Source organism: Macrobrachium rosenbergii, chromosome 55, assembly GCF_040412425.1.
Source record: "Macrobrachium rosenbergii isolate ZJJX-2024 chromosome 55, ASM4041242v1, whole genome shotgun sequence".
Classification (NCBI taxonomy): domain Eukaryota; kingdom Metazoa; phylum Arthropoda; class Malacostraca; order Decapoda; family Palaemonidae; genus Macrobrachium; species Macrobrachium rosenbergii.
In genome coordinates this window covers 19,860,691-19,885,384 of record NC_089795.1, presented here as the reverse complement: position 1 = coordinate 19,885,384, position 24,694 = coordinate 19,860,691, and the positions used below count along the sequence as shown (strand labels likewise).

The following is a 24,694-nucleotide window of genomic DNA, read 5'->3' as shown; positions in this document are numbered from 1 at the left end:
TTAATCCCACTTTGATAGACCTATTTCCAAAGCTAAAGGAGGAATGTCTATTCTTTTTTTTTTAACTCAGTTTTAAAGTAACATAAACAGTTGTGTGCATATTTATCTTACATATTAGTCCAGCTCAACCATTCGTGGCTGTTTTTGGCAGGTCCCACCAATGTCTCCTTAACCCCTATGTTAAGGCTGCTGCCTAAGGTGCCTAGAATCAGAATAGAATATTCTTATCACTATCTTTGAAGTCTTCCCTCTAGGATCTAGTTCCAACAACCTTTTCCGCAAGAATGTTCTGGCCGGAATTAGTTCCTTGTTAGGCAAGTCGATAGAGTTGTGGACTAGCACTCGCTAGGCCTGAGTTCGAGTCTCCGGCCGACTAATGAAGAATTTGAGGAATTTATTTCTGGTGATAGAAGTTAATTTCTCCCTATAATGTGGTTCGGGTTCCACAATAAGCTGTAGGTCCCGTTGCTAAGTAACCAATTGGGTCTTAGCCACATAAAATAAATCTAATCCTTCGGGCCAGCCCTAGGAGAGCTGTTAATCAGCTCAGTGGTCTGATAAAACTAAGGTATACTTAGCTTTTTTTTCTGGCTGGAATTTCCCAAACCACTCTCACGTTCTGCTTCAGTAATTGATCAAGGCTCACATTCTAAATGAAAGAACTGGAATATAACCATAACTGATGTTTTGAACTCTCAAGTTCTAGTAGGCTGTAAGGATCCTCTGAAGGCCATGTACAAAGTTTCTGAAGTGTCTGGCAAGCTTCAGGAGGAACCTCGGGTGGTGATGGTTCTCAGGGAAGGATACTTGGTACCTTTTGTTATCTTTCCACCCCTGATGACTTTCAAATTTCCATCTCTCTCTGCTCTTTACACAGAAAAGTTCTGAATTTGGGAGGGGAAGCTCAGACAAGTGTTCTGCCACGAGGCCATCAAGCCAATTTTAATCTAGTCACCAAGGTGTTACCTTTGTTTTTCCTTGTTCCCAAAACCTCAGGGAGAGGGTTGGAGGCCAGTATTTGACATTTACAGTCTCAATAAGTTTATTCATTTTACTCCCTTTTTGATGGAGTAATTAAGTAGGTCCTGGTGGCCATTCAGAATGGCAATGGATGATTTCTTTTGACATATAGGACACATACTTCCATGTCTTGGTACATCCTAAGTCGAAGAAGTATCTACACTTTGTCTTCTAAGGGAGGGTCTTCCAATTCTAAGCTCTGAGTTTTGGTCCAAGTATGGCACCACCTGTGTGTTGGTGCCTTTAGCAGGATGGAATCATTTGCTTGGTATCAGAGTTGTCTTGTATTTGGATAACAGGTTAGTTCTCACCAATTCGGTGCAGGAGATCTTGAAGGTGAAGAATTATCGTCTATGTCTAGACTCGGGGCTGGGCATTTTGTTCAAGGTTGATGAATCTATGCTTTATCCAATCCAGTCAATTGTTTATCTGGGGATGAGGATCAACTTTCTTTTTGGGATTTTGACAGCAGAGAGACGAATAGTCAATTTTCTACCACTTTCAAGAGAATTTTCATGGGTCAGCCACTAGACCTTAAGAACCAAGACCTTACATTGTCCTTAGATGTCTCGTAGATAGATGGGGGGTGCATTCTGAGAAACATTTGACATGAGGGAATTGAACTATAGAGAAGAGCAAGTTTCTTATAAACAACCTGGAGCCTTTGGCAGAATGGAATGGTTAAGCAAGTGTAACATCTAGTCAGAGACAATATGATCACAGTCTTTTCTGACAATTCAACCTCCCAATTCTTACATAAGGAGACAAGGAGACACAAATTTAGAGATCTCTTTAGGCTAGCAATGAAACTTCCTTCTCCTTTGGACAGAGTCCAGGAACATCATCATTCACTTACCATACTTGTCCCAGGGAGAAACAATGTGATTGCAGACCAACTCAGCAGGAAAGGGCAAAGCCTATCTGAATGGTCTCTTCTTCCAAAGGTTTGCCAGAAACTGCTGAACCTTTGGGGAGACCCAAACATCAATCTGTTCGTAACTGCCCAAAACACTACACTCCCTGTCTACTGCCCTCCATGCTAGGATCCTTAGGCATGGGAGGCTGACACTTTTCTAGAACACAAGGATGATTCTGACAGCTCCTTAGTGGCCCAAAAGGGAATGACTTCCCGAACTTCCTTTCTTGGTGGTAGATGTTCCTCACCTTCTTCTGTTCAGGAAAGATCTTTTCAGACTGTTTAATCTAAGATCCCTTCAAACCTCCATATGCTTCATCTGACCACATGGAAATTGTCAACTGTCTGTTACAAGTTAGAGGCTTTTTTTTAGAAAGGCCTGGGAAGCAATCCTTAAGTCTAGAAGACCCTCCACTGTCAGACTGTGTCAATAACAGTGGTCAGTTTATTGATCTTGGTGCTTACCTGAGGGATATCCAGCACCTGTACCACTACAGATATCCCGATTAAGTTCTTCCAGTATATCATGTACACAAAGCAGTGTTTTGTCCCAGCAATCGAAACATGTCACATTACGTTGTCTTCAGTTCTGCATCACGCTAACTGAATACCGAATATCACTCATGATTTAAATTTGAAAGAGGTTGTCAATCTTTTGAGCTGGAAATTTTGCTTCTTCCTATCATGGTTTACAATGAAATTTGGATGTAGTCCTTAAGGATTTAACATTACCACAGTTTCAGCCTTTAGATAAAGCATCAGTTAACCCTTAAACGCCAAAGCCCTATTTAAAAAACGTCTCCATTAATGCTGCTCTTGAAAAGCATAAATGAGCAAAGCGGAAAAAGTTTTTTCAAAAAATCACAGCACGCTTAGTTTTTAAGATTAAGAGTTCATTTTTGGCTCATTTTTTCTCATTGCCTGAAGTTTAGTATGCAACCATCAGAAATGAAAAAATATCATTATCATATATAAATATTGGAATATATGACAGCGAAAAAAACTCGTATATAATTGTATACAAATCATTGTAAAGCAAAACGGTTAAAGCTAATGAGTTAATTTTTTTAGTTGTATTGTACACTAAATTGCGATGATTTTGGTATATAACAGATTGTAAAACGATTAAAATAACACAGAAAAATATTATCACAAAATGATGCATGAATTAAAAGAACAGAGACGTAAAAAAGTTTTTTCAAAATTCACCATAAATCGAAATATTGTGCTAGAGACTTTCCAATTGTTTCAAAATGAAGGAAATTGATTGAATATTACTAGACTGTAAGTTTTTACCTTACAATTGCATTTTTACCATTTCGATCGCGTTAAAGTTGTCCAAGGTTGATTTTTCTATTTATCGTTATTTATATGAAAATATTTCAAAAATGGTAAAAGCTAAAAACATGATTTATTTTTTGTTGTATTCTACATGAAATTGCGCAAATTTTGATGTATAACACTTCATGTAACGAATAATACAAAATGGCGAAAAATTACAACAAGGTGACTCAAGAAATGCTAGGATTTTTAGTGGAGTTGGTTCTGCCATAAAAAAATGGAAGGAAAAAGTTTTTAAAAAATTCACCATAAATCGAAATATTGTGCCAGAAACTTTCCGTTTGTTGCAAAATGAAGGTAAAAAGGATTGATTGTTACTAGAATGTAAGAATTTTGGCTTACGATTGCGTTTTTCGAGCATTTCGATCGAGTTAAAGTTGACCAAGGTTGATTTTTTCTATTTATCGTTATTTATATGATAATATTTCAAAAATGGTAAAAGCTAAAAGCATGATTTATTTTTGTTGTATTCTACATGAAATTGCGCACATTTTGATGTATAACACTTTATGTAACGAATAATATAAAACAACGAAAAAATTACGACAATGTGACTCAAGAAATGCCATGATTTTTTGGAGCTAAGGAAAAGTTTTTAAAAAATTCACCATAAATCGAAATATTGTGCTGGAGACTTTCCGTTTGTTGCAGAATAAAGGTAAATGATTGATTGTTACTAGAATGTAAAATTTTTGGCTTACGATTGCGTTTTTTGAAGAGCATTTCGGTCGAGTCAAAATTGACCGAATGTTAAAATTTTGTCAGGTATCGTGATTTAAATGAAAATATTTCAAAACTGTTAAAAGCTAAAAGAATGATTTATTTTTGTTGTATTCTACATGAAATTGCGCACATTTTGATGTATAACACTTTATGTAACGAATAATATAAAACAGCGAAAAAATTACGACAAGGTGACTCAACAGAAATGCCAGGATTTTCAGCGAAGGAAAAGTTTTTTTCAAAAATTTACGGATGCCCCTCAGGACAATGCTTCTAGGGTCGTAAAAGGCACTTAGGATGTGGTCCTTGGTCCCCTTCGGTCACACATAATAATTGAACAAAACAGCGTTGAGAAGCTGGGTCATCTTGGGTGCTTGGCCCCTCCAGCATCCCAGTCTAAAACTCGTCTCACACGATCACTACCGACATGCAGTATCGCCTTTCACGGTCCTGACGCGTTGGGACATCTCTGCAAACGTCCTGTTGCCTCACAAATACGCAAACACTCGAACAAAGTTCTGCAAAACACGGATGTGTCAAAAAATCGCTCTCGGACAATGCGGCGCTGATGCTTTCTGGTGCGGGAAGGAGGAAATTCAGGCGCATAACTTTATTTCTGGGCTGTTAAACAAAACAACAGCTTGATCCGTGAACTCCCAGCATCCCTCAAAGGCGCGTGATTTAAAACCTTTCGCAAACTAGGCCTATAATTATTTTTCTAGACATTGAATATTTAAAAAAAACCATTTTTAGTCGACGAATTGTGCGTCCATGACACCCAACAGACAATTTTAGTCGACGTATGGTACGTCCAGTAGGTGTTTAAGGGTTAAGATCTTTGAAGATATTTTATTTCTTTTACCTCTTACTTCAGTAAAGTGTATTAGTGAGCTTCAAGCTCATTCTTGTATGTGAATCCAGTTGTAGTGGAAACTTCTCTCATTTATTTCCTTGGTTTGAAAATAGATGTAGATGTGAAAGCCCCTCCCGGACTTGCGACAGCGCCTAATTCAACTAATTTGGTAGGCAATATCTTCACCATCCTGTACATTATTGCCTGAAAGATCAGGATCTTGAAAGGCTGCCGACATCCAGACAGAAGGATATCCAAAAACAAATGGCAGACCAAAAGATTTAGTATTTTTGCAGGCATAGAAACCCCCATTGTGCTTTTTGGTGTTATTGGAAAACTTGTTTCTCTAGTCAAGTGGAAAAGGAAGCCTTAGGTCAAAGACAAAAACAGTCATCATCACAAGTTCCAGCTCCATAAAGTGAAAAATGAGAGCATCGTATCAAATTTGTTAATTAATAACCTTAAACCCACTGTTCCATCCCAGCCACTGTCAAGGATAGCAGCCACCTCATTTCACTGTTCCTAGAAACAAATAAATGCAACATGAGTAGTTCATGCAGCACTTGCATACTGTATTATACTTTTTTACACCTTATCATCACACGGAGATTAAATATGAAAAAACAAGCAAAAGTGTAACAAAGAAAGGAAAATAAAAATTACAAAATTTATGGAGCACAATGAATGTCATTCTGTTAAGGCACATGGCCAAACAATGAAGCAATACAATAATGAAACTGAGAATTTCTTCAGTGCAAGGGCACTATAATTAAGCATGTAAACCACAGCTTGTCACAATAATTCTATGATGCACTAGAAACTTTTGCAAGTGGCAATATTTACTTACAAAATTCAGAGCATGTAGATGAAATGTTGCTATTAAAACACATTTGTATTTTAAATAAGAACACTTGGTCTATTTGCTTTAAATTTTTCTCCTTTTGCAATTTAAATACACTTGACATTACTCTTACTAATATTTCACTTTCTAAACTATTCCCTACCATGGTTAGCTAGCTAACTGCCCTCACCCTTCTTTCACCCATCTTACCTATCAGCTATAAAAAAAAAAAAAAAAAAAAAAAAAAAAAAATACACAGTTGAACAATTAAAATGTAGTAACAAGAAATAAGTTTACGCTTCAACATTACCTGTGTACATCAGACTCAATGCCACTTGAACACTGTTTCTTTTTCTTCCTCTTGGGCTGTGCAGCTTCTCCTAGAACAGCAGTGCGAAAATCTTGCTGTTTATTAGTTCTCCTATCTCTGTAGTAAAAACATTACTGAGTGACTATTTTTGTTACAAAATGTCTTTATTCGAGAAATTCTTCCATTATAGCCAAATATTTGCTGAATAACTGCAACAATTTCATATACTCTAGTGGTAAACAACTAAATATATTTTATACAAACGAAATTAATTTTCACAATACAAACCCACTACATTTACAAGCCTAATCCTGCATTAAACACAATTCCCAAACTCATCATCCATAAGAAGAAGAAGAAGAAGAACAACAACAACAACAACAACAACACAACAACAACAACAACAACAACAACAACAACAATAGTCAGGTAGGCTAGTGCATGCTAACAGGTCCCCAGCAGTCCATGGTCAACTGAATCATTCTATTTAATCTGATCATGCTAACAGTGAAGAGGGGTTGGGAGGCAGGAACTTGTAAAAAGGGATTTTGACAGAGGAAAAATCTATTTCTGAGGAAGGTCCCGTGTCACCCGGTGAAATTCCATTACAGCACGAATTTCTAGGTATAACCTTGCTAGATATACCAGAGAAAAAGAGCTTTCAGGAAAGCTGGGGTTACTACCCCCAGTCGAGCGCCTTCTAGGAAGGCGTCGGTATAAGAAGGGGTGAGTGAATTACCACTACCACGGAAACCTACTCGAAAGATCTCTCCTTATCAAAATCCCGGAACAGAGCGGTGAGCCGTTACAGCCCCACACAAACACCCGCCAGGACGGCGACACCAGCGCCACCTACCTCATTCCATGCTAGCACTAACCCCAGACTTGGCATGTGCCAGAGGGAGGGGAAAGTACTATTTAATTCAGGGAGGGTCACCGGGTGACACGGGACCTTCCTCAGAAATAGATTTTTCCTCTGTCAAAATCCCTTTTCTGAGTCCAGTCCCGTGTCAGCCGGTGAAATCGTGATAGAGAATCATGCCAAGGCTGCAACTACTAGGAAAAAGAAATTGAGGATAATCTGAAGAAAAGGCAAAAGTTTTACCAGAATAATTTTAATTAAGCAATCTCTTCCGTGTAGCAAGAACACTAAGACTAAGGCATATTAAATCTAAGGCACATTAAAGAACTTAATACTATGAAACATGGGCAGGTTCCACGACGGAGAAAAAGCCCAAAAACCTTAAAATTACTTAAAGCAAATGAAACATGAAAAGCGCACAAAATAACTGCAAATATAACCTTAATACTATACACGTAAACTTAGGCTAAACACGTAAGAGACAAATCAATCAACATTAATATATACATTCATCTGGGGTACATGGAACCAAATAAAAACTGTCCAGTACCCCACAAGAAAAACAATCATGGCATTTCAGATTACAGTTTTTCCATCAACAGGTACAAGAAACAACAATATGAGGAGCCAGGCAGTGAGGTATAATCAACCAGGAGAATAAGCAGAAAAGTAAATGAGGCAGGCGGGCGGGGGAAAGGAAAGGACAAAGGATATGATTAACTAAGGTGGGAGATGACACTTCCCACAGCTATGGTAGAAAATTTCAGGGCTTCGAGTTTTTTTAAATAGTGGCGTTTAAACACTAGAGGTGATTTCAACCCGTAAATTTAGATAACTCGAAAAGTCCATATTATGAAAGTAATTAATAGAAGTGGCAACTGCTCGAATATCATGAACCTTGGGAATTGAATCTGGGTTGGCCTGTTTAATGAAATATAAAATTTGTTGTCTTATAGCATTTAGTGAAAGAGTACCACCTTTCTCCTGATAAAAAGAGGACCCGACTTACTCTGTGGAGTTCTTGAAAGGTAAGATTTAAGTGTATAAACTGGACATAAAGACTGGTCTTGAGGAAGGGGCACCACCTTCCAAGGAGACCACCTGTCCTGTGGGTCTTCGTTCTTAGCTAAAAATCTAGGTCAGGGGAAAGGAGGACCTCTCCAGATGGGAGGAAGTTCACATAATTATCACCTCTAGTGAGAGCCGATAGCTCTGAGATTCTAGCACCTGAAGCCAAGCTAATCAAGAACAAAGTCTTCCTTAACAGATCCTGATAAGAGCAATGAAAGTTATCCATCTCTGATGCTAACTTAAGGACGTCATTGAGAAACCACGTAACAGACTGTGGGCGTGATACTGGCCTCAGACGAGCGCATGCTCTGGGGATAGATGAAAAGTAGGAATCTGTGAGGTCGATTTTAAAGCCGTAAAGAAAAACTTTCTTTAATGCTGACTTGATTGTGGTAATAGTGGCCGGAGCTAGGCCTTTTTCAAACAATGATCTAAAGAAGGAAACTCCTAAATTAGCTGTCATGATTTTGGCTTCAGATGCTTTTAGGAAGGAGGCCAATTTTTTGACTGCTGAATCATATTGTCTAATAGTAGAATCTCTCTTATCTGATTCTAAAAACAGAGTGTTGACAGGGTCAATGTTCGCTCCTTTTTGAGCTGCGAATTTTATAAAGTCCATAAAACTAGGGCATTCTGAATTCTTGAGGAAGCTGACACAGTCTTGGTTTGTACTGTCTGGTCAGTCAGAATGGGCTTGGGGATCCGAAGACTCCGTAATCCCAGTTCCTGAAGAAGAGGGAACCAATTGCTCTTCGGCCAATAGGGAGCTACTAGGGCTAATTGACCTTTGAATGTCCTGAGTTTGTGTAAAACTTTCAGCAGTAAGTTTATTGGGGGGAAAAGATAAATCTTCTCCCAATTGTTCCAATCTACTGTCATTGCGTCTATGGCGAACGCCTGAGGGTCCAGGTTGGGAGCCACATAACAGGGAGTTTGAAGTTGCTCTCCGTTGCGAACAGATCCACTTGGAGGCCCGAACCGGCGGCAAATCCATTTGAAAGATTCCACGTCCAGGACCACTCCGTCTCAACGGAGCGTTCCTGGACAGGGAATCCGCCACCACGTTCCGCCCCGCTAGGTGGGTGGCTGACAGGTGCCAGCCGTGCTTGTTCGCCAGGGAGAAGATAGCAACCATTACTTGGTTTACTCGGCCTGATTTGGAGCCGCCCCTGTTGATGCAATGAACTACCACTGCGCTGTCCAATACCAACCTGATATGAATCCGGTTGGGGCGGATTTTCTTCAGAGTTAGAAATACCGCCATAGCTTCCAGGGTGTTTATATGGAACTGCTGAAACATTGTGGACCACGTTCCTTGTACTTTTTGTTTTGGTGAATATCCCCCCCAGCCGCTTAAGGAAGCGTCTGTGTGAACTACTAGTGCCGGAGGGGGAAATTGAAGCGGAACTGTATTGGACAAGCCTTTGACCGAGGCCCACGGTCGCAACCTTGTCTTTAAGATTTGAGGATAGAGGAGACCTTGTCTCTGAGCTTGACATTGGCTCGACTCCGCCACACTCTGTTTATGTCTTTTAACTTCGCTTTTAATAGCAGGTTTGTCACTGAGGCAAACTGAAGAGACCCAAGGACCCTTTCTTGGGACCGGCGGGATGCTGATGGATTTTTGAGGAATCTCCTGGTGAGGGATGCTATCTCTTTCCTCTTGGGAGGCGGAAGGGACAGCGTGTGAGATGACAGATCCCATTGGAGACCCAACCACTGAAACCGGGACTCCGGAGTCAGGCGGGACTTCTCTCTGTTCAGTTGGAAACCTAGCGACTCCAGGAAACTGATGACTATGGACGTGGCTTTCTGACACTCCGAACTGTTGGTGCCCAAATTATCCAATCGTCCAAATATGCTGCTAGGGATATCCCTTGAGACCGGAGTTGCTGTATTACCGTGTCCGCCAGCTTTGTGAATATCCTGGGCGCAATGTTCAGACCGAATGGCATGACCCTGAAGGAGTAGGCTTGATTCCCGAGTCTGAAACCGAGGAACTGAGAGAAGTTCCGCGCAACTGGGACGTGATAATAAGCGTCTGAAAGATCGATAGAGGTGGTGACGGCTCCACGCGAAGTAGAGTCCGCTCCTGAGCTACCGTAAGCATGCGAAATTTGTCGCATTTTATGTAGAGATTTAGACGCGACAGATCCAGGATCACTCTTTGCTGATCGGAGTCTTTTTGGGAACAGTGAATAACCTGCCTTGAAACTTTAGGTGCCTTACTTTCTTTATTGCTCGTTTGTTGAGCAATTCTGTCACATAATCCTTTAGGATTGGTGTCGGTGGCTGGTAAAACCTGGTTAGAGGAGGAGGTTTTGATCCAGCTCCATCCTAGGCCTTTGGACACAATGCTGTGTGCCCAAGGGCTGAAGGTCCATTGGTCCCTGAACCAAAACAGGCGACCGCCTACCTGTGTTCTCTCAGTGGGAGGGAGCGGGTTTATTCCCTCTACCACGTCCAGGTCTTCCCCTTGGGGTGGTATTGGGCTTTCCTCTATGAGGGGCTTTGCCCCTTCCTCCCCTTGCAACCCTGTTAAGGCCGTGAAAGTAACCACGGCCTTCATATGTGGGGTTGTATGCCGGTGAGGCCACATATGAGGGTGCAGCTGGTTGGACCAGCACGTACTGTTGGGGGTGAGCCTTTGAAGTGGAAGGCTGTGCCACTGCCGAGACCGGGACGGCTTGGACTACCGCCTGGTGGTGAGGCCTCTTATGCCTCCTGAAGCGTTTGCCTCCTCTCGATTGGGGGCCGGCCGATTCTGGGGTCTTACGCTTGTAGGCTGAAATACCCCAGCGAGAACGAAGACTTTGGTTGGCCCGTGTAGCCTCGGCCATAACAGTTGTGACCTCCTCTTCCGGGAAGAGGTTAGGTCCCCAGATCGAGCTTTTCACGAGCTTGTTGGGCTCGTGACGGATAGTTGCATCGGCGAAGATGAACCTCCTACATTCCAGTCTGGCCATGATGAATTCAGATAAGTCAGACTGGAAACCTGCCAGCAAGGACTTTAGCCAAAACCTGAAAGAAGGGCTCGTCCGAGCAGGAGACGGCAGTAGCTTCAGTAAGGCATACGGAGTTCAACGACCGGGCTAACTTAACCCGAGCATCAAACTCCGCTTTCAAAGAGCTTCCGGCAGCTTGGGAGCTGCTCACTAAATTGCGTGGAGGCGCAGAGGGGGTCCAGCTTCCCGACCGTGAAAGTGGCCGGGCGTCTGTCCAGAACTCGTTACTTCCTGGGAATACCAGGAAGTAGGGTCTGTCTCCCTTAGCTGAGGAACCGAATGCCGTCAAAGCACGCTCGGGCGTAGCCAGAGCGACTTTGTCCAAACAAGGGATAGTGGGAAGGTCGACTCCCAGGGTGAACATGGTGAAGTTCCTTGAAAGGAGTCAACTTCGTGTTATCTGCCTGCCACTCCGTCAGAGTGCGCCAGGAGAGCCGACTGAGCTTGGTCCCTAGGGACGATGACAGTCTCCTAGGAACCTTGTCTGACCTAATCAGGCTTCCTCCGTGAGTCTCACACGAAGCCTGGGTAAGGGGGCAGGAGATCGGGGGAAGAACTCCAATTCCTCCAACCGCCTCGTGCCAAGACCATCAAGAGTCAACTTGCCATCATGTTGGATGGCCCGGAGAGCGAACCGCCAAGGGTTTCCGACATCGAACGGCGGGGAGGTCCGCAGTGTCGGGGATAACATACTGTGGTTCGGCTGGGGTGGGTGAGCCATTCCCGCCAGTATGTTATCATGACTGGCCAGCTTCTCCGAAATCTCACTAAATCTTGAATCCAGGTCCTCCGTAAACCGTTTATAAAGCTGGTTAGCAAAGGCCTCTGCATCAAAAGCAGGTTGGCGAGGAGGGCTTGGTTTGCAGCCCTCTTACTCGCGCCTTTGCTGGAGGAACCAGACTTGCTCCCGGAGGCTACAGGTCCTGAGACCTTAGCCTTCTCGACGGGGAAGGGCACCCTTCTTGGAAGACGAGGACTTGAAGCCCTTCGCCTTCCATGAAGTCTTCAACTTCAACTTGGGGATAGCAGATGGAGCTCTATCACCCAAGGAGGAAGACTTCACAAAGCCTGCAAAGGAAGAAACAGATGAAGCAGGGGAGTCAAATAAAGGGGGGCCCGCCCCAACAACCTCACCTACCTCACCACTTACCACCTGGTCCTGCTCTACAGCCATTGGTTCTAGGTCCAGATTAATGGCGGCAACATCCTCCGAGACCTCAGCGTAGAGGATATCCGCTTGGGGTGGCTGGGTCTCATCCCGGATCTGCTGGATGATAGGGGTGGCCACATCTTCAGGCACTGCTGCCGCCACCCGTGCGCGGGGTAGAGTAAGTCCCTCAACCTGGCGTCGAGGACGTAGGGCTTCCCGACGGAACGTTCCAGGCCCGGAGGGATTCCAAACTTCTGGAAGAAGCCACCCAGGCCAACAGGAGGAATTCCAAGGCAGACTTCTTGGAAGTTTCGGAGCATAAAGCAAGAGTAATGTAAAGACTGTCAACTCATCCTGGACAGTTGTGCAGAGAGCAAAGCAAACCTCACAACCATCAGGGTGCCAAACAATCAGGTCATCCAGGCGGACCGCACAACCAGCGTGGGTCCGACAAACTACGTGACCGTTACGGTTGTTGGAGGGAGGCGGTGCACCCTGGCCCTCACAGCGAACAGTCTGTAAGAAGAAACGTACATGAACCTCCCACCCTAAGCAAACTAAAGCTGGCGCAGGCCGGGAAATTCAACCACCACCGGAATACTCCGGCGGAGAAGAACTCCCTATCATAAACTGGGCCAAAAGCTCTAAATTACACAGAGTGGAAGGTAGGATTCCAGACCCGGAGTACTCCGGGAATGAAGGAATGAGAGACCAGGAACTAACCATAAGGGCTGCCAGTAAAATAACGGCGAAGACCCTGGTATAGGACCGGACTCACGAATTTATATATATAATAAATAAAGGAGAGTACTCCTGTAGATAACAGACTTATCTAAAAATAAAAACAATAACAGTGATGGTAAGGACTGAAGAGGACGGAGGATCCGTTCCCCTATATGAAAAAAACCTTCCGCCCTTACTTCCCGCCGGAGAAACAAGACGGGTAAAATGCTTATATGAACATAACATAGGGTGAAGCAAAATATACCGCGCCAACGTAACCCCACGGGAGAGAGAGGAACAGTGACTCGAACACGTTCGAGTAAACAAACCACCAACCCCAATACAGCGATGCTGGGAACAATCTGGGAGGGAGCGAATCCCTCAACCAACAAGAGAGGTCCCTGAACTCCCGAGAAAACGCCATCTAGCGTCACCCGCACGAGTAGAGCAAGGCTGGAGAGGAGGAGGGGGAGGTAGGTAGGAGGAGTAGGCTACCAGGAAGGAACAGGAGACGGGAGAAGCTCACCCGCTCAACTGCACCGTATCTCCCAGACCATGAATCTTGGAGGGGCAATATGACTGGAAGCAGCCAACCCGAAGCCCGACTCCTACCTAGGCGAAGCCTAATATAGACCTAACCTTGGTATAGGCTAGGACGAGGAGTGTAAAAGGGAAGGGGGAAGCAACTGGGAGAGAAACTTTGAGCCGAGAACCAGCCGGGATCGAGAATGGCAGGCAAGGGGGCGCTAGCCTAGAGGAAACACATCCTAAGAACTCGATTCCCCCCAATTGGAGGAAGAGAACCAAGGGGCTCACTCTGCCCACCGAAAAACGATCCCGGAGGAAAACAGCAACAAAACTCCCTCAACCTGAGCTCCACACCCAGGGCAAAGGGAAGGAAGCTAACAAGCCTACTCTACCAGATAACCAACACTCACAAAAACTAAAATGTGCTCAACAGAGAGCGTAGCCTACCACGGGGAGGCGGTTAGATCTGAGGCTGCCGCCAGCACCCGAGGTAAACCACACAATAAAATAATAAAAACAATAAAATTAAAAATAAAACTACAAGAGAGCACCATCTTCAATCAAATTAATTAGCCTAGTAAGACCAAAACAATAGGAACCCAACTGGGGGACCTAGACGGGCATCACTCCCCAAAGCCAGTGGGCCAGGGATCGTAATTGATAAGAGGGGAGCCACCGCAAGGAACCCCCAGGAAGGGAACCAATGGGGGCAAAATATCTATAACGACACGAAGAGACGACACCAACTGAAAAGAACAGAAGGAGACGCCTCGCGTCGAAATGGCTGGCTGGGGACGCTTTGGCGATAATAAGATCTCGATATTTATGAAAATACGAGACTATAACAGCCAAAAAATAGAACAAAACCCCACAAGAAGATGGTACTTAACTTGAAAATGGTAAAGCTGCTCGACGCCATCGTATGAAAAAGCAGAAAAATCCAAAATGATGGAAGAGCACACAAAACAAATCGAAGATTCACGTGCTAGAAAATGGAATGAGGTAGGTGGCGCTGGTGTCGCCGTCCTGGCGGGTGTTTGGTGTGGGGGCTGTAACGGCTCACCGCTCTGTTCCGGGGATTTTGATAGGAGAGATCTTTCGAGTAGGTTTCCGTGGTAGTGGTAATTCACTCACCCCTTCTTATACCGACGCCTTCCTAGAAGACGCTCGACTGGGGTAGTAACCCCAGCTTTCCTGAAAGCTCTTTTTCTCTGGTATATCTAGCAAGGTTATACCTAGAAATTCGTGCTGTAATGGAATTTCACCGGCTGACACGGACTGGACTCAGAAAACTTTGTTTTTAAGAAATGATAGCTGTTTCACTGCAAACCAATTAGGACAATTCCCAGTGAAAGCAAACACCTTTGCTATCCAAACTTATGGTGCTGAAATCTACATGTGAACCTTTTCCCACAAGTGTAAATCTGGGAAAACATCAAACTGAAGTTTTATAACATGATCTGGAGGAAAAAGCATAAGCTTCATGTACATAGAGTGATCTGAACCTTATGATCAGGTGAAATTTGAGAATCCAGAGGAGAATGAGCAAGTAAAACACAGAGAGGGTGTATAACCCACACAGAAAGGCTAGGCACTTGCTGCTTTTGACTACTTGCAGGCAAAGGAAGAAGACAGAAAAGAATTCCATTTTTCCTCCACAAGGGGTGAAGAACCTGCAATCTGTTGTTCCCTAAGCAAATGAAGAACTGAGTCTTAACCAAAACCTAAACTACCTAAAATCAAACACATCTAAGGAAGCCAAAAGTTGCAAAAGACTTTCTTTGCTGCTGCCAAGTATTTTATGCTGAATGACAAGAGTATTGATGGCAATCTGCCCAAAGAGGACAACCAGTCAGGTATTAATTAAAAAAAAAAAAAGACTCCTGTAAGCAAGCAGCTAAGACCTACAAAGTTAGAAGATTGAAAGAATGCCTGATCCTTAACCTGGTGTGGGCCACTGGTAACAAATGTGATGGGAATGGCACAAATCTATACAAAGGAGACATCAAGAGACCAGGAAGGGCATCAATGAAAAAACTATACTGGCGAGAGAGGGGCGCTACAGTATGTGCATAACGTTTCATGACGTTATGCTCATATACATTTAAACACATACACAGTGCGAAAAATATTTGTAAGTAACATTTTACATTAAATGTATTAGAGAGAGAATAGAGAGACAGCATTAAATAAATGAGAGAGAGAGAGAGAGAGAGAGAGAGAGAGAGAGAGAGAGTTGGGGAAGAGGGCCACAATATGTGTGTAGTGTTTCCTGTGATATCCATGTACATAGACATGAAAACTTACACAGGCTAAAAAAAAATAATTACAGCACAAAAACTTATCTTGAAGATGAGAAATTTAAACAGCACTGCATTAAACACAGTACGTGTTAATCAAAATGCCCACTGCATTATATAATTGATAATTTAACTTCAACTCAGAATCACCACATTACATTGGTATATAATGGAGTAAACAGTGATGCTTCAAATTCATGGGTTGTGGAGGTGGTAGGCTGAGGCAATGGCACTTCTTTTAAACATAAATCTTAAAATTTCAGAGCATCCACTTGCACAATGAAACAAAGAAGCATAGCACAATTATTTAAGAAAATTTCACTAATGAGCTGATTTTATAACTGATGAACAATGATATCCCATTTTATATCATAGAGTGCAATTACACTTATTTCCACCACACATCTTGGAATTCCACAGCACGTGCTCACATGATGAAACAATGATTTGCAGCAGTGTGACAGCCCATTCTGAAATGCGGTACAGTGTTTATACAAATGCAGTTATGCTTTATGTAAGTAATCATCACAGAATTTATTTCTTGAAAATTACTTTCCAAGTGTAAATTTAACAATGTACAACAGGCACATTGCATTAGGTCCCCATACAGTACACAAGTTTAGAACGTTTACCACACAAAAAAATAACAAAACATACCTTACTTTCAAACTCATACATACAAAAGAACAAAATACCATACAATTTCTTCCTTTTGCCTGACTCAACACCACACCCATCAAGTAATAAAATCTAACAAGTTGAGATGCCATTGTAAATTAATTATTACAATGGATTTCAAGTGAAAAGCATTGTATATACAAACAAAATTTTTATTACGGGATGATAAAAAGGAAATTGAATTGAAAGTGAAAGAGAAGGAGTTCCAAACCTTGAAGTAAAGCTTGGGAAAGTTTTCAAAATATTCATACAATGCAAGACATGCCAAAAAAGTGAGGAAGGCAGTCACACTCTAATGTTGGGTTGGATGCCCACAAGCATGAATTTGCTGTTATCTATTCTCTTTCTTCTATCTTCAAGATATCAAAAGATATGCGCCACCTAGGGAAATACAGAAATGAACATTAAACCTAATTATGATTCATAGGTTTTTCATCAAACAACATACCTTGACTCATATAACTTCCAACATCCTGCATAGTAATGTGAAGATGCATAGCAATGCGAAGATGGATAAAATCTCACAATAACAAATAAAAATAAAAATTATGATGAAATACCAATAAAGCTGAAAAGATGAAAAGATTGTATAGACATTTCTAGCTGAACCAAGTCTGAGGCTGACATCAATGAAAGATGATGCAACTGACTTCCATGTGCTGGTCTTACCCATCACTAACCACTAACCTGATGGGACAACAGCCCTCCCGAACTTGTGCTATTCACACTTAACAAAACAAAAATATATGTAAAATTATAGTTTGTAATTCATAAGGACACTTTCCAATTATAGTCTGCGCAAAAAATAAATATAGCAGTTAAGCAGTATATGATATGCACAACACATTACAAAACAAAAATATAAAAAGATATGATTTTCATTACTAAACTGATGAACAAAAATCACATGGTTTGAGTTGACCATGAGTAAACATTTTTTTTTACTTGATATTTTACCTTAAGTATGTCTGGACACCTGCTACTACAAGAGTAAGTCTTGGGACTGAAAGTCCTCTCTTCCACTCCTTGCACTTCTCACAGAGACCTGCTACCCCATTATGAAATACTTGCCTTTCAACAAGTTCTATGAAGTCTTTCAATGGTACAATTATAACAGCATCTTCAGCTAATGTTTCCTGCAAAAATTCAATAATCACAAGATACCATCACTCAAAAGTCGGAAGACGTGTAAAAACGATTCCCTAATATTTTAACATAATTTCTATTAGTTTAAAGGAAACAAATTTAACATTTTACCCCTCTTTGCTTCTGCTCTATAAATTACACTATGTATTCCACTTAAGAACTTGCCCTGTTGAATCTCAGAAATCTGTTGAATAAATATACATGAAAGCATATCAAACAATATACACCACAGCTAGATATTTCAATCTTATCCTAAAATATAAATTTTAACGAACACAAGACAAGTAAAGAAATTCTGATGAACTATTAATAGTGTAAGACTTGAAAAATCAGTTTACTAATACTTACTGTACTAGATCTGCTTAATCCGCAAAAGCACATAAGATACAGTACAATACTTTTTACTTATATAATGACTAGTAGCCTGCTGTGTATATAACATGTAAAAGGTTGGAGTCATATTAAACCAACTCTTTCCCATTATCTTATTACTTACCAGACTTCACTGATACCTCAATTCAAGACAGAGATCTTTTGCCAGATCAAACATCAACTTTAACTCAGAAAAAGAATCATTCTTCAAAATCCTCTTCCATAATGCTGGTAGCACATGAGAGAACACAAGGCTGTCAACCTAGTTTTTACATCCTTTTTTATTTAATAAACCTACATAAGTGACGGGTAATTTTCAGTGAAGAGTACAACTAAAGCCTTGGTTTTTTTGACATAGATATCTTGAATAACTGTGAATTATAAACATTAAATATTAATATTTTACTCTATTTTCAAGGATTCACGATTTACCGTAATCTCAATTCGTGCACAAAATAAGCATTGACACTTCACATGCATTCTCTCTAAAAAGATTAAAAATATTTTACTGAGGAAAACTAACACAACAGAAAATACAAACCTGCAAAGATAGTGGATCAATCCTTACAAAACTGGCTACATAAGGGACACGAGAATCTACCACCTCATATCGAAGATCTGCAGTTTGAAGGTGACTCAAAACTTGACTTCCCTCAGGTAGCTCCAGTAAATGACGATCTAGCTGAACTTTCATGTACTGTTAACAAAATAGATTCAAACATGTAGACTTTAAAATTTTACATCCCCAAACTTCCCTACTGTACAAGTTTTCTGGAATCTAAGCTTCACTTTATGACTTTCACATACATTATACAATATTTATACTCTGTATATCTAAGCTTAAATTTATGGCTTATATGCATTATACAGTGTTTATGCACTGTATATAAATTTTTCCTGGCACTTTTCATTCAAACCATATAACATGCAGTTTTAAACCCTTAGGGTAATAAAAAGGGATTTTGATAAAGGAAAAATCTATTTCTGAGGGAGGCCCTGTGTCACCCGGTGAAATTCCTTACTAGCACAAATTTCTAGGTATAAATATTGCTAAATATACCAGAGAAAAAAGCTATCAGGAATGCTGGGGTTACTACCCCCAGATCGAGCATCTATAATGAAAATAGATGTCAGTATGGGCAAGGGTGAGTGAAGTTATCACTGCCACAGAACCACACTCTGAAGACATCCCAATGACAAAACCCCGGAAGAGCGGAGAGCCGACCCAGCTCCCTCACTCACCCGCCCGCCCGACCCAGCGACCCCAGCGCCATCTGAACTCATTCCAGGCTAGCACCATCCCCAGGCTTGGTATGCCCGTGCAGGGGGAAAGCTAGGACCTGGGAGGGTCACCAGGTGACACAGGGCCTCCCTCAGAAATAGATTTTCCTTTGTCAAAATCCCTTTTCTGAGCTCGTCCCTGTGTCACCCGGTGAAATCAAACAGAGAATCATACCAAGACTGTGAAGATGTAAGAAAACAATTATCTAAGGTGATCATGCATAAAAATGCGTACTATAATAAAATAAGTTTAATTATTTCTCATGAGTAATTCAGAACATCACAACAGAGGAAATTAGAATAATAGTTAGGCTAAGCTTATGTAAACATACAATTTGGCATGAAAATATAAAGTATGGCAAAAAACATGAGAGGAGGTACAAAAATAAGGAATACAAAATTACAGAAGTACCTCAAGACTTAAACCTACAAAATAGCACACATCAAAAACATAATCACAATAAACATCATAAAAAGGCCAACAATTTCAAGTATCATCTAAATTGAGGAGCCAGGCAGTGAGGTATGATTGGCCCAGGAAAACTGGTAGGGCAAATAAATGAGGCAGGTGGGCGGGGGGGAAAGGATAAGGTAAAGGATAATTTTAAGGTGGGGATGACACTCCGACAGCCACCATAGGAAATTTCAGAGCTTCAAGTGTTTTCAAGTAGTGGCGTTTAAACACTAATGGAGATTTCCATCCCGGGTATTTTGTCCATTCAGCAAAATCCATATTATGAAAATAATTGGTAGAGGTAGCTACCGCTCGGATATCATGAACCTTGGGAACTGAATCCGGGTTAGCTTGTTTAATGAAGTATAGGATTTGCTGTCTTATAGCTTTTAAAGAAAGTGTTCCACCTTTTCCCTGATGAAAAAGAGGACCAGACAAACACTGAGAAGTTCTTTGCAAGTAAGCCCTCAAGGTAGCGACTGGGCACAAAGACAGGTCTTGTGGAAGAAGAACCACCTTCCAAGGGGACCACCTGTCTTGAGGGTCTTCGTTTTTAAGCTAGGAATCTATGATCTGGGGAAAGCAGAACTTCTCCTGACGGAGAGAAATCTATGTGATCGACACATCTGGAGAGAGCAGACAGTTCTGAGATTCTGGCACCTGAAGCTAAACTAATCAGGAATAAAGTCTTCCTTAACAGATCTAGATAAGAGCACTGGGCATTATTAATATCTGAGGCTAATTTCAGAACGTCGTTAAGGAACCAGGTAACCGAATGTGGGCGTGTTACTGGCCTTAAACGAGCACATGCTCTAGGGATGGAAGAAAAGTATGAGTCAGTTAGGTCAATCTTGAAGCCATGCAAAAACACCTTTCTCAAAGCTGATTTTGCTGTAGTAATAGTGGCCAGGGCTAGGCCTTTTTCAAACAATGATCTAAAGAAGGTTATCGCTAAATTAGCAGTCACAGTTTGAGCTTCAGATGCCTTCAGAAAAGATGCCAATTTTTTTACTGCTGAGTCATACTGTCTGAGAGTAGAATCTCTCTTATTGGATTCAATAAACAGAGTATTAACAGGGTCAATATTTGCCCCCCTTTGGGAGGCAAACTTCATAAAGTCCATAAAGCCAGGGCATTCAGAATTTTTGAGGAAGCTGACACAGGCTTCGTTTGTACTATCTGAGTCAGCCTGGGTCTGGGTATCTGACGACGCCGCAACTTGAGTTCCAGGAGAAGTGGAAACCAGTTGCTCTTCGGCCAATTGGGGGCTACTAGGGCTACTTGACCCTTGAATGACCTGAGCTTGTGTAAGACTTTCATCAGCATGTTTATTGGGGGGAACAGATAGATTCTCTCCCAACTGTTCCAATCTATGGACATTGCATCTGTGGCGTAAGCTTGAGGATCTAGATTGGGAGCCACATAACAAGGGAGTTTGTGATTGCTCTCCGTGGCAAACAGGTCTACCTGAAGTCCCGGAACACGATGGCAGATCCAGTTGAAGGAGTCCTTGTCTAGGGACCATTCCGACTCCAGCGGAGTCGACCTGGACAGAGAATCCGCCACTACGTTCCGCACTCCCGCCAGATGGGTAGCTGACAAATGCCAGTTGTGTTTGTCCGCCAGGGAGAAGATGGCTAACATCACCTGGTTTATCCGGCTCAATTTGGACCCGCCCGTTTATGCAATGTACTACTACGGCACTGTCCAACACCAGCCTGATGTGGATCTGGTTGGCGGGACGAAGCTTTTTCAGGGTTAGAAACACTGCCATTGCTTCCAAAGTGTTTATATGGAACTGTTGAAACATGGTAGACCATGTCCCTTGTACCTTTTGTTTTGGTGAGTATCCTCCCCAGCCGCTTAACGAAGCGTCTGTGTGGATTACCAGAGCTGGAGGGGGAAACTGAAGAGGGACTGACTTTGAGAGGCCCTTGACTGTGGACCATGGGCGGAGTCTTTTCCTTAAGATTTGCGGAATTGATGAGACCCTGTCCCTGAGTCTGACATTGGCTCGTCTCCGCCACACTCTGTTTATGTCTTTTAATCTCGCTTTTAGGAGCAGGTCTGTTACAGAGGCGAACTGAAGAGAACCCAAAATTCTTTCTTGTGTCCGGCGGGAGGCTTTCCTGTAATTCAGAAACTTTCTGGTAGCTGTGGCTATTTCCTTCCGCTTGGCCGGCGGAAGAGATAGCCTGTCGAGTTAGGTCCCACTGGATACCCAGCCACTGAAACCGAGCTTCGGAGTTAGGCGGGACTTCTCCTGTTCAATTGGAAGCCTAAGGATTCTAGGAACTTGATCACCATGGCCGTAGCTCTCCGGCACTCCTCGACAGTTGAAACCCAAATTATCCAATCGTCCAGGTATGCCGCTAACGATATCCCCCCGGATCGCAACTGCTGAACTACTCTTTCCGCCAGTTTTGTGAATATTCTGGGCGCTATGTTGAGCCCGAAAGGCATGACCCTGAAGGAGTAGGCCTGTTTCCCCAGTCTGAAACCCAGGAAGGTAGAGAAGTTCCGCGCAATCGGGACGTGATAGTATGCATCTGAAAGATCGATAGAGGTGGTGATGGCTCCACGCGGAGGTAGAGTCCGTACCTGCGCAACTGTAAGCATGCGAAATTTGTCGCATTGTATGTAAAGATTTAGACGCGATAGGTCCAGAATTACTCTTTGTTGACTGGAGTCTTTTTTGGGAACAGAAAACAGCCTGCCTTGGAATCTGAGGTGTCTCACTTTCTTTATTGCTCTCTTCCTGAGCAGTTCCGTCACAAAGTCTTGTAGAGCTTTGGAAGAGGGTTGATGAAACCTGGTCAAGGGAGGAGGACCCTTGATCCAGCTCTAACCCAAACCTTTGGACACTATGCTGTGTGCCCATGGACTGAAAGACCACTGGTCTCTGAATCAGAAAAGTCTTCCACCTACCTGGCTGGTCTCACTGGGATTAAGCGGGTTTATTACCTCTACCGCGGCCTCCTCTTCCCCCCCTTGCGCTCCTGTTAAGGCCATGAAAGGCCCCACGACCCTCATAAGAAGGGTTATATGCCGGAGACGACACATAAGAAGGAGTGGCAAGGGAGTGTTGAGCTGGCTGAACCAGCACAAACTGTTGAGGTTGGGCCTTGGAGGTGGAGGGTTGGCTCACCGCCGAGACAGGTACTGCCTGGACAACAGACTGATGTTGCTGTCTTCTGTGCCTCCTGTACCTTTTTCCCGGTCTATACTGGGAGCCGCCGGACTCTGGGGTTTTTTTCGTTTAAAGGCCGGAATACCCCACCGGGGCGCAGACTTTGGTTAGCCCTGGTTGCCTCAGCCAGGACACTGGTGACTTCTTCTTCCAGGAACAGATTGGCTCCCCAGAAGGAACTCTTCATGAGCTTGTTGGGCTCATGTCGAATGGTAGCATCGGTGAAGATGAATTTGCGACAATTCAGCCGCGTCACCATGAAGTCATATAGGTCCGACTGATACCCTGCTAACAAGGATTTCGTCAAGACCTGGAACAGCGGCTCCTTGGAAAACGAGACGGCGGTTGCCTCCACTAGGCACAGCGAGTTCAGAGACCGGCTCAAGCGACACCGTGCCTCGAACTCAACCTTCAGGAGAGCTTCCGTCAGTTTGGGAAGCTGCTCACTGAACTGGTTGGATGCGCAATCTGCGTCCAGTTTACCAGTCGTAAACGTGGACGGAGCATCCTTCCAAAAGTCGTCGCCCCCTGGGAAGATTAGAGACGTGGGGTCCGTCTCTCTGAGCTGAGGCAAAGGCTTGCCCTCAGCACATGCCTGAGCCGTTGCGAGTGCAACCTTAGTCAAGCAGGGGGTGGGGAGCTTATCCCCAAGGGAGAACATGGTGAAGTTGCCCTTGAAGGGGGTCAACTTGGTGTTCTCTGCTTGCCACTCTGTAAAGGTGCGCATCAGAGCTGATTGCGCCTGGTCCCTAGGGAAGATCACTGTCTCCTTAGGGACCTTATCAGAGCGTACCCAGGCTTCTTCTGTCAGCCTAGCGAAGCCTGGATAGGGAGGCAGAAGATCTGGAAGGAAGAATTCCAGTTCCTCCAGTCTACGAGTGCCTAGACCTTCAATCGTCGAAGTGTCTTCATGCCGGGGAGCATGAAGGGCTAAACGCCACGGGTTCCCTTTGTCAAATGGAGGGAGGGCGGAGGCGTCCGGGATGGGATAGTGCACCGCAGCCCCCCCTTGGAACGCACAATATCGGAGAGCATAGTCTCCTGGCTCTGAAGCCTCTCCGTGAGCTTGCTCAGCTTCGCCTCTACCTCCGTAGAGAACCTCTTGAGCAGCATCCTGCAAACGCCTCAGGGTCAAAGGCAGGCTGGCGAGGAGGGCTAGGCTTGGCCGCTCTCTTACTCGCACCTCTGCCCGAGGTACTTGGTCTGCTCCCAGAGGCCACCGGACCAGCGTCCTGTGACTTCGACGGGGGAAAGGGGGATGCCTTGCGTGAAGACGAAGACTTATAACCTTTCGCCTTCCACGACTTCTTCAACTTGGGGACAGTAGACTGGGCTCTGTCCTTCAAGAGAGAAGATTTATGAAAGCCCTGAAAAAGAAGAAACGGATGATGACGGGGGAATCAAACAGGCGCCCGCCCCCACTGCCTCACTTACCTCCCTACCTACCTCCTGGTCCTGTTCTGTGTTCATGGGTTCCAGGTCGAGATCTAGCGCAGCGACGTCCTCCGACACCTCCTCGTACAGCGGGTCATCCTGGAGAGGCTGGGTCTCTACCCGTATTTGCTCGATGATGGGGGCGGCAACTTCAGCTGGAACAGCCGCAGCAATCCGGGCGCCGGGGTACAGGATGTTCCTTAGGTTCTCATCGAGAACATAAGGTTTCCCCGACGGAACGTTCCTACCAAACCCAGCCACCCAGGCACGGAGGGACTCGAGGGCATCTTTGCGGGAGGATTCATCAGCCTGAAAAAAGGGGGAGTATCAAAGACCGAACTATTATGGTAAGATCATAAAACCCAAAATTTTACCATAACATTATATGTGAGAGCCCCCGACGGGGCGGAACAAAAACAATCGGCTTACCGACTCGTCCTGGATACACCCATAGAGTGCGAAGCAAACCTCACAGCCATCTGGGTGCCACACGATC

At 43.5% G+C, this 24,694-nt stretch overlaps 1 protein-coding gene across 3 annotated transcripts in view; it reads right to left on the bottom strand.

Moving 5' to 3' along the window:
- The window catches only part of LOC136835671 (crossover junction endonuclease EME1-like), a 172,081-nt gene that overhangs the window by 63,600 nt on the left and 83,787 nt on the right, over positions 1–24,694 (bottom strand). For all 3 annotated transcript variants that reach the window (XR_010852234.1, XM_067099505.1, XM_067099504.1), the window contains exons 6-8: positions 18,381–18,536; positions 17,279–17,457; positions 6,005–6,121 (exon numbers count right to left, since the gene is read on the bottom strand). Coding sequence is in view for 2 of the 3 variants with exons in the window: in XM_067099505.1 (XP_066955606.1) it covers positions 6,005–6,121; positions 17,279–17,457; positions 18,381–18,536 (452 nt within the window). In the remaining variant the exon portion in view is untranslated. The remainder of the gene's footprint in view (positions 1–6,004; positions 6,122–17,278; positions 17,458–18,380; positions 18,537–24,694) is intronic.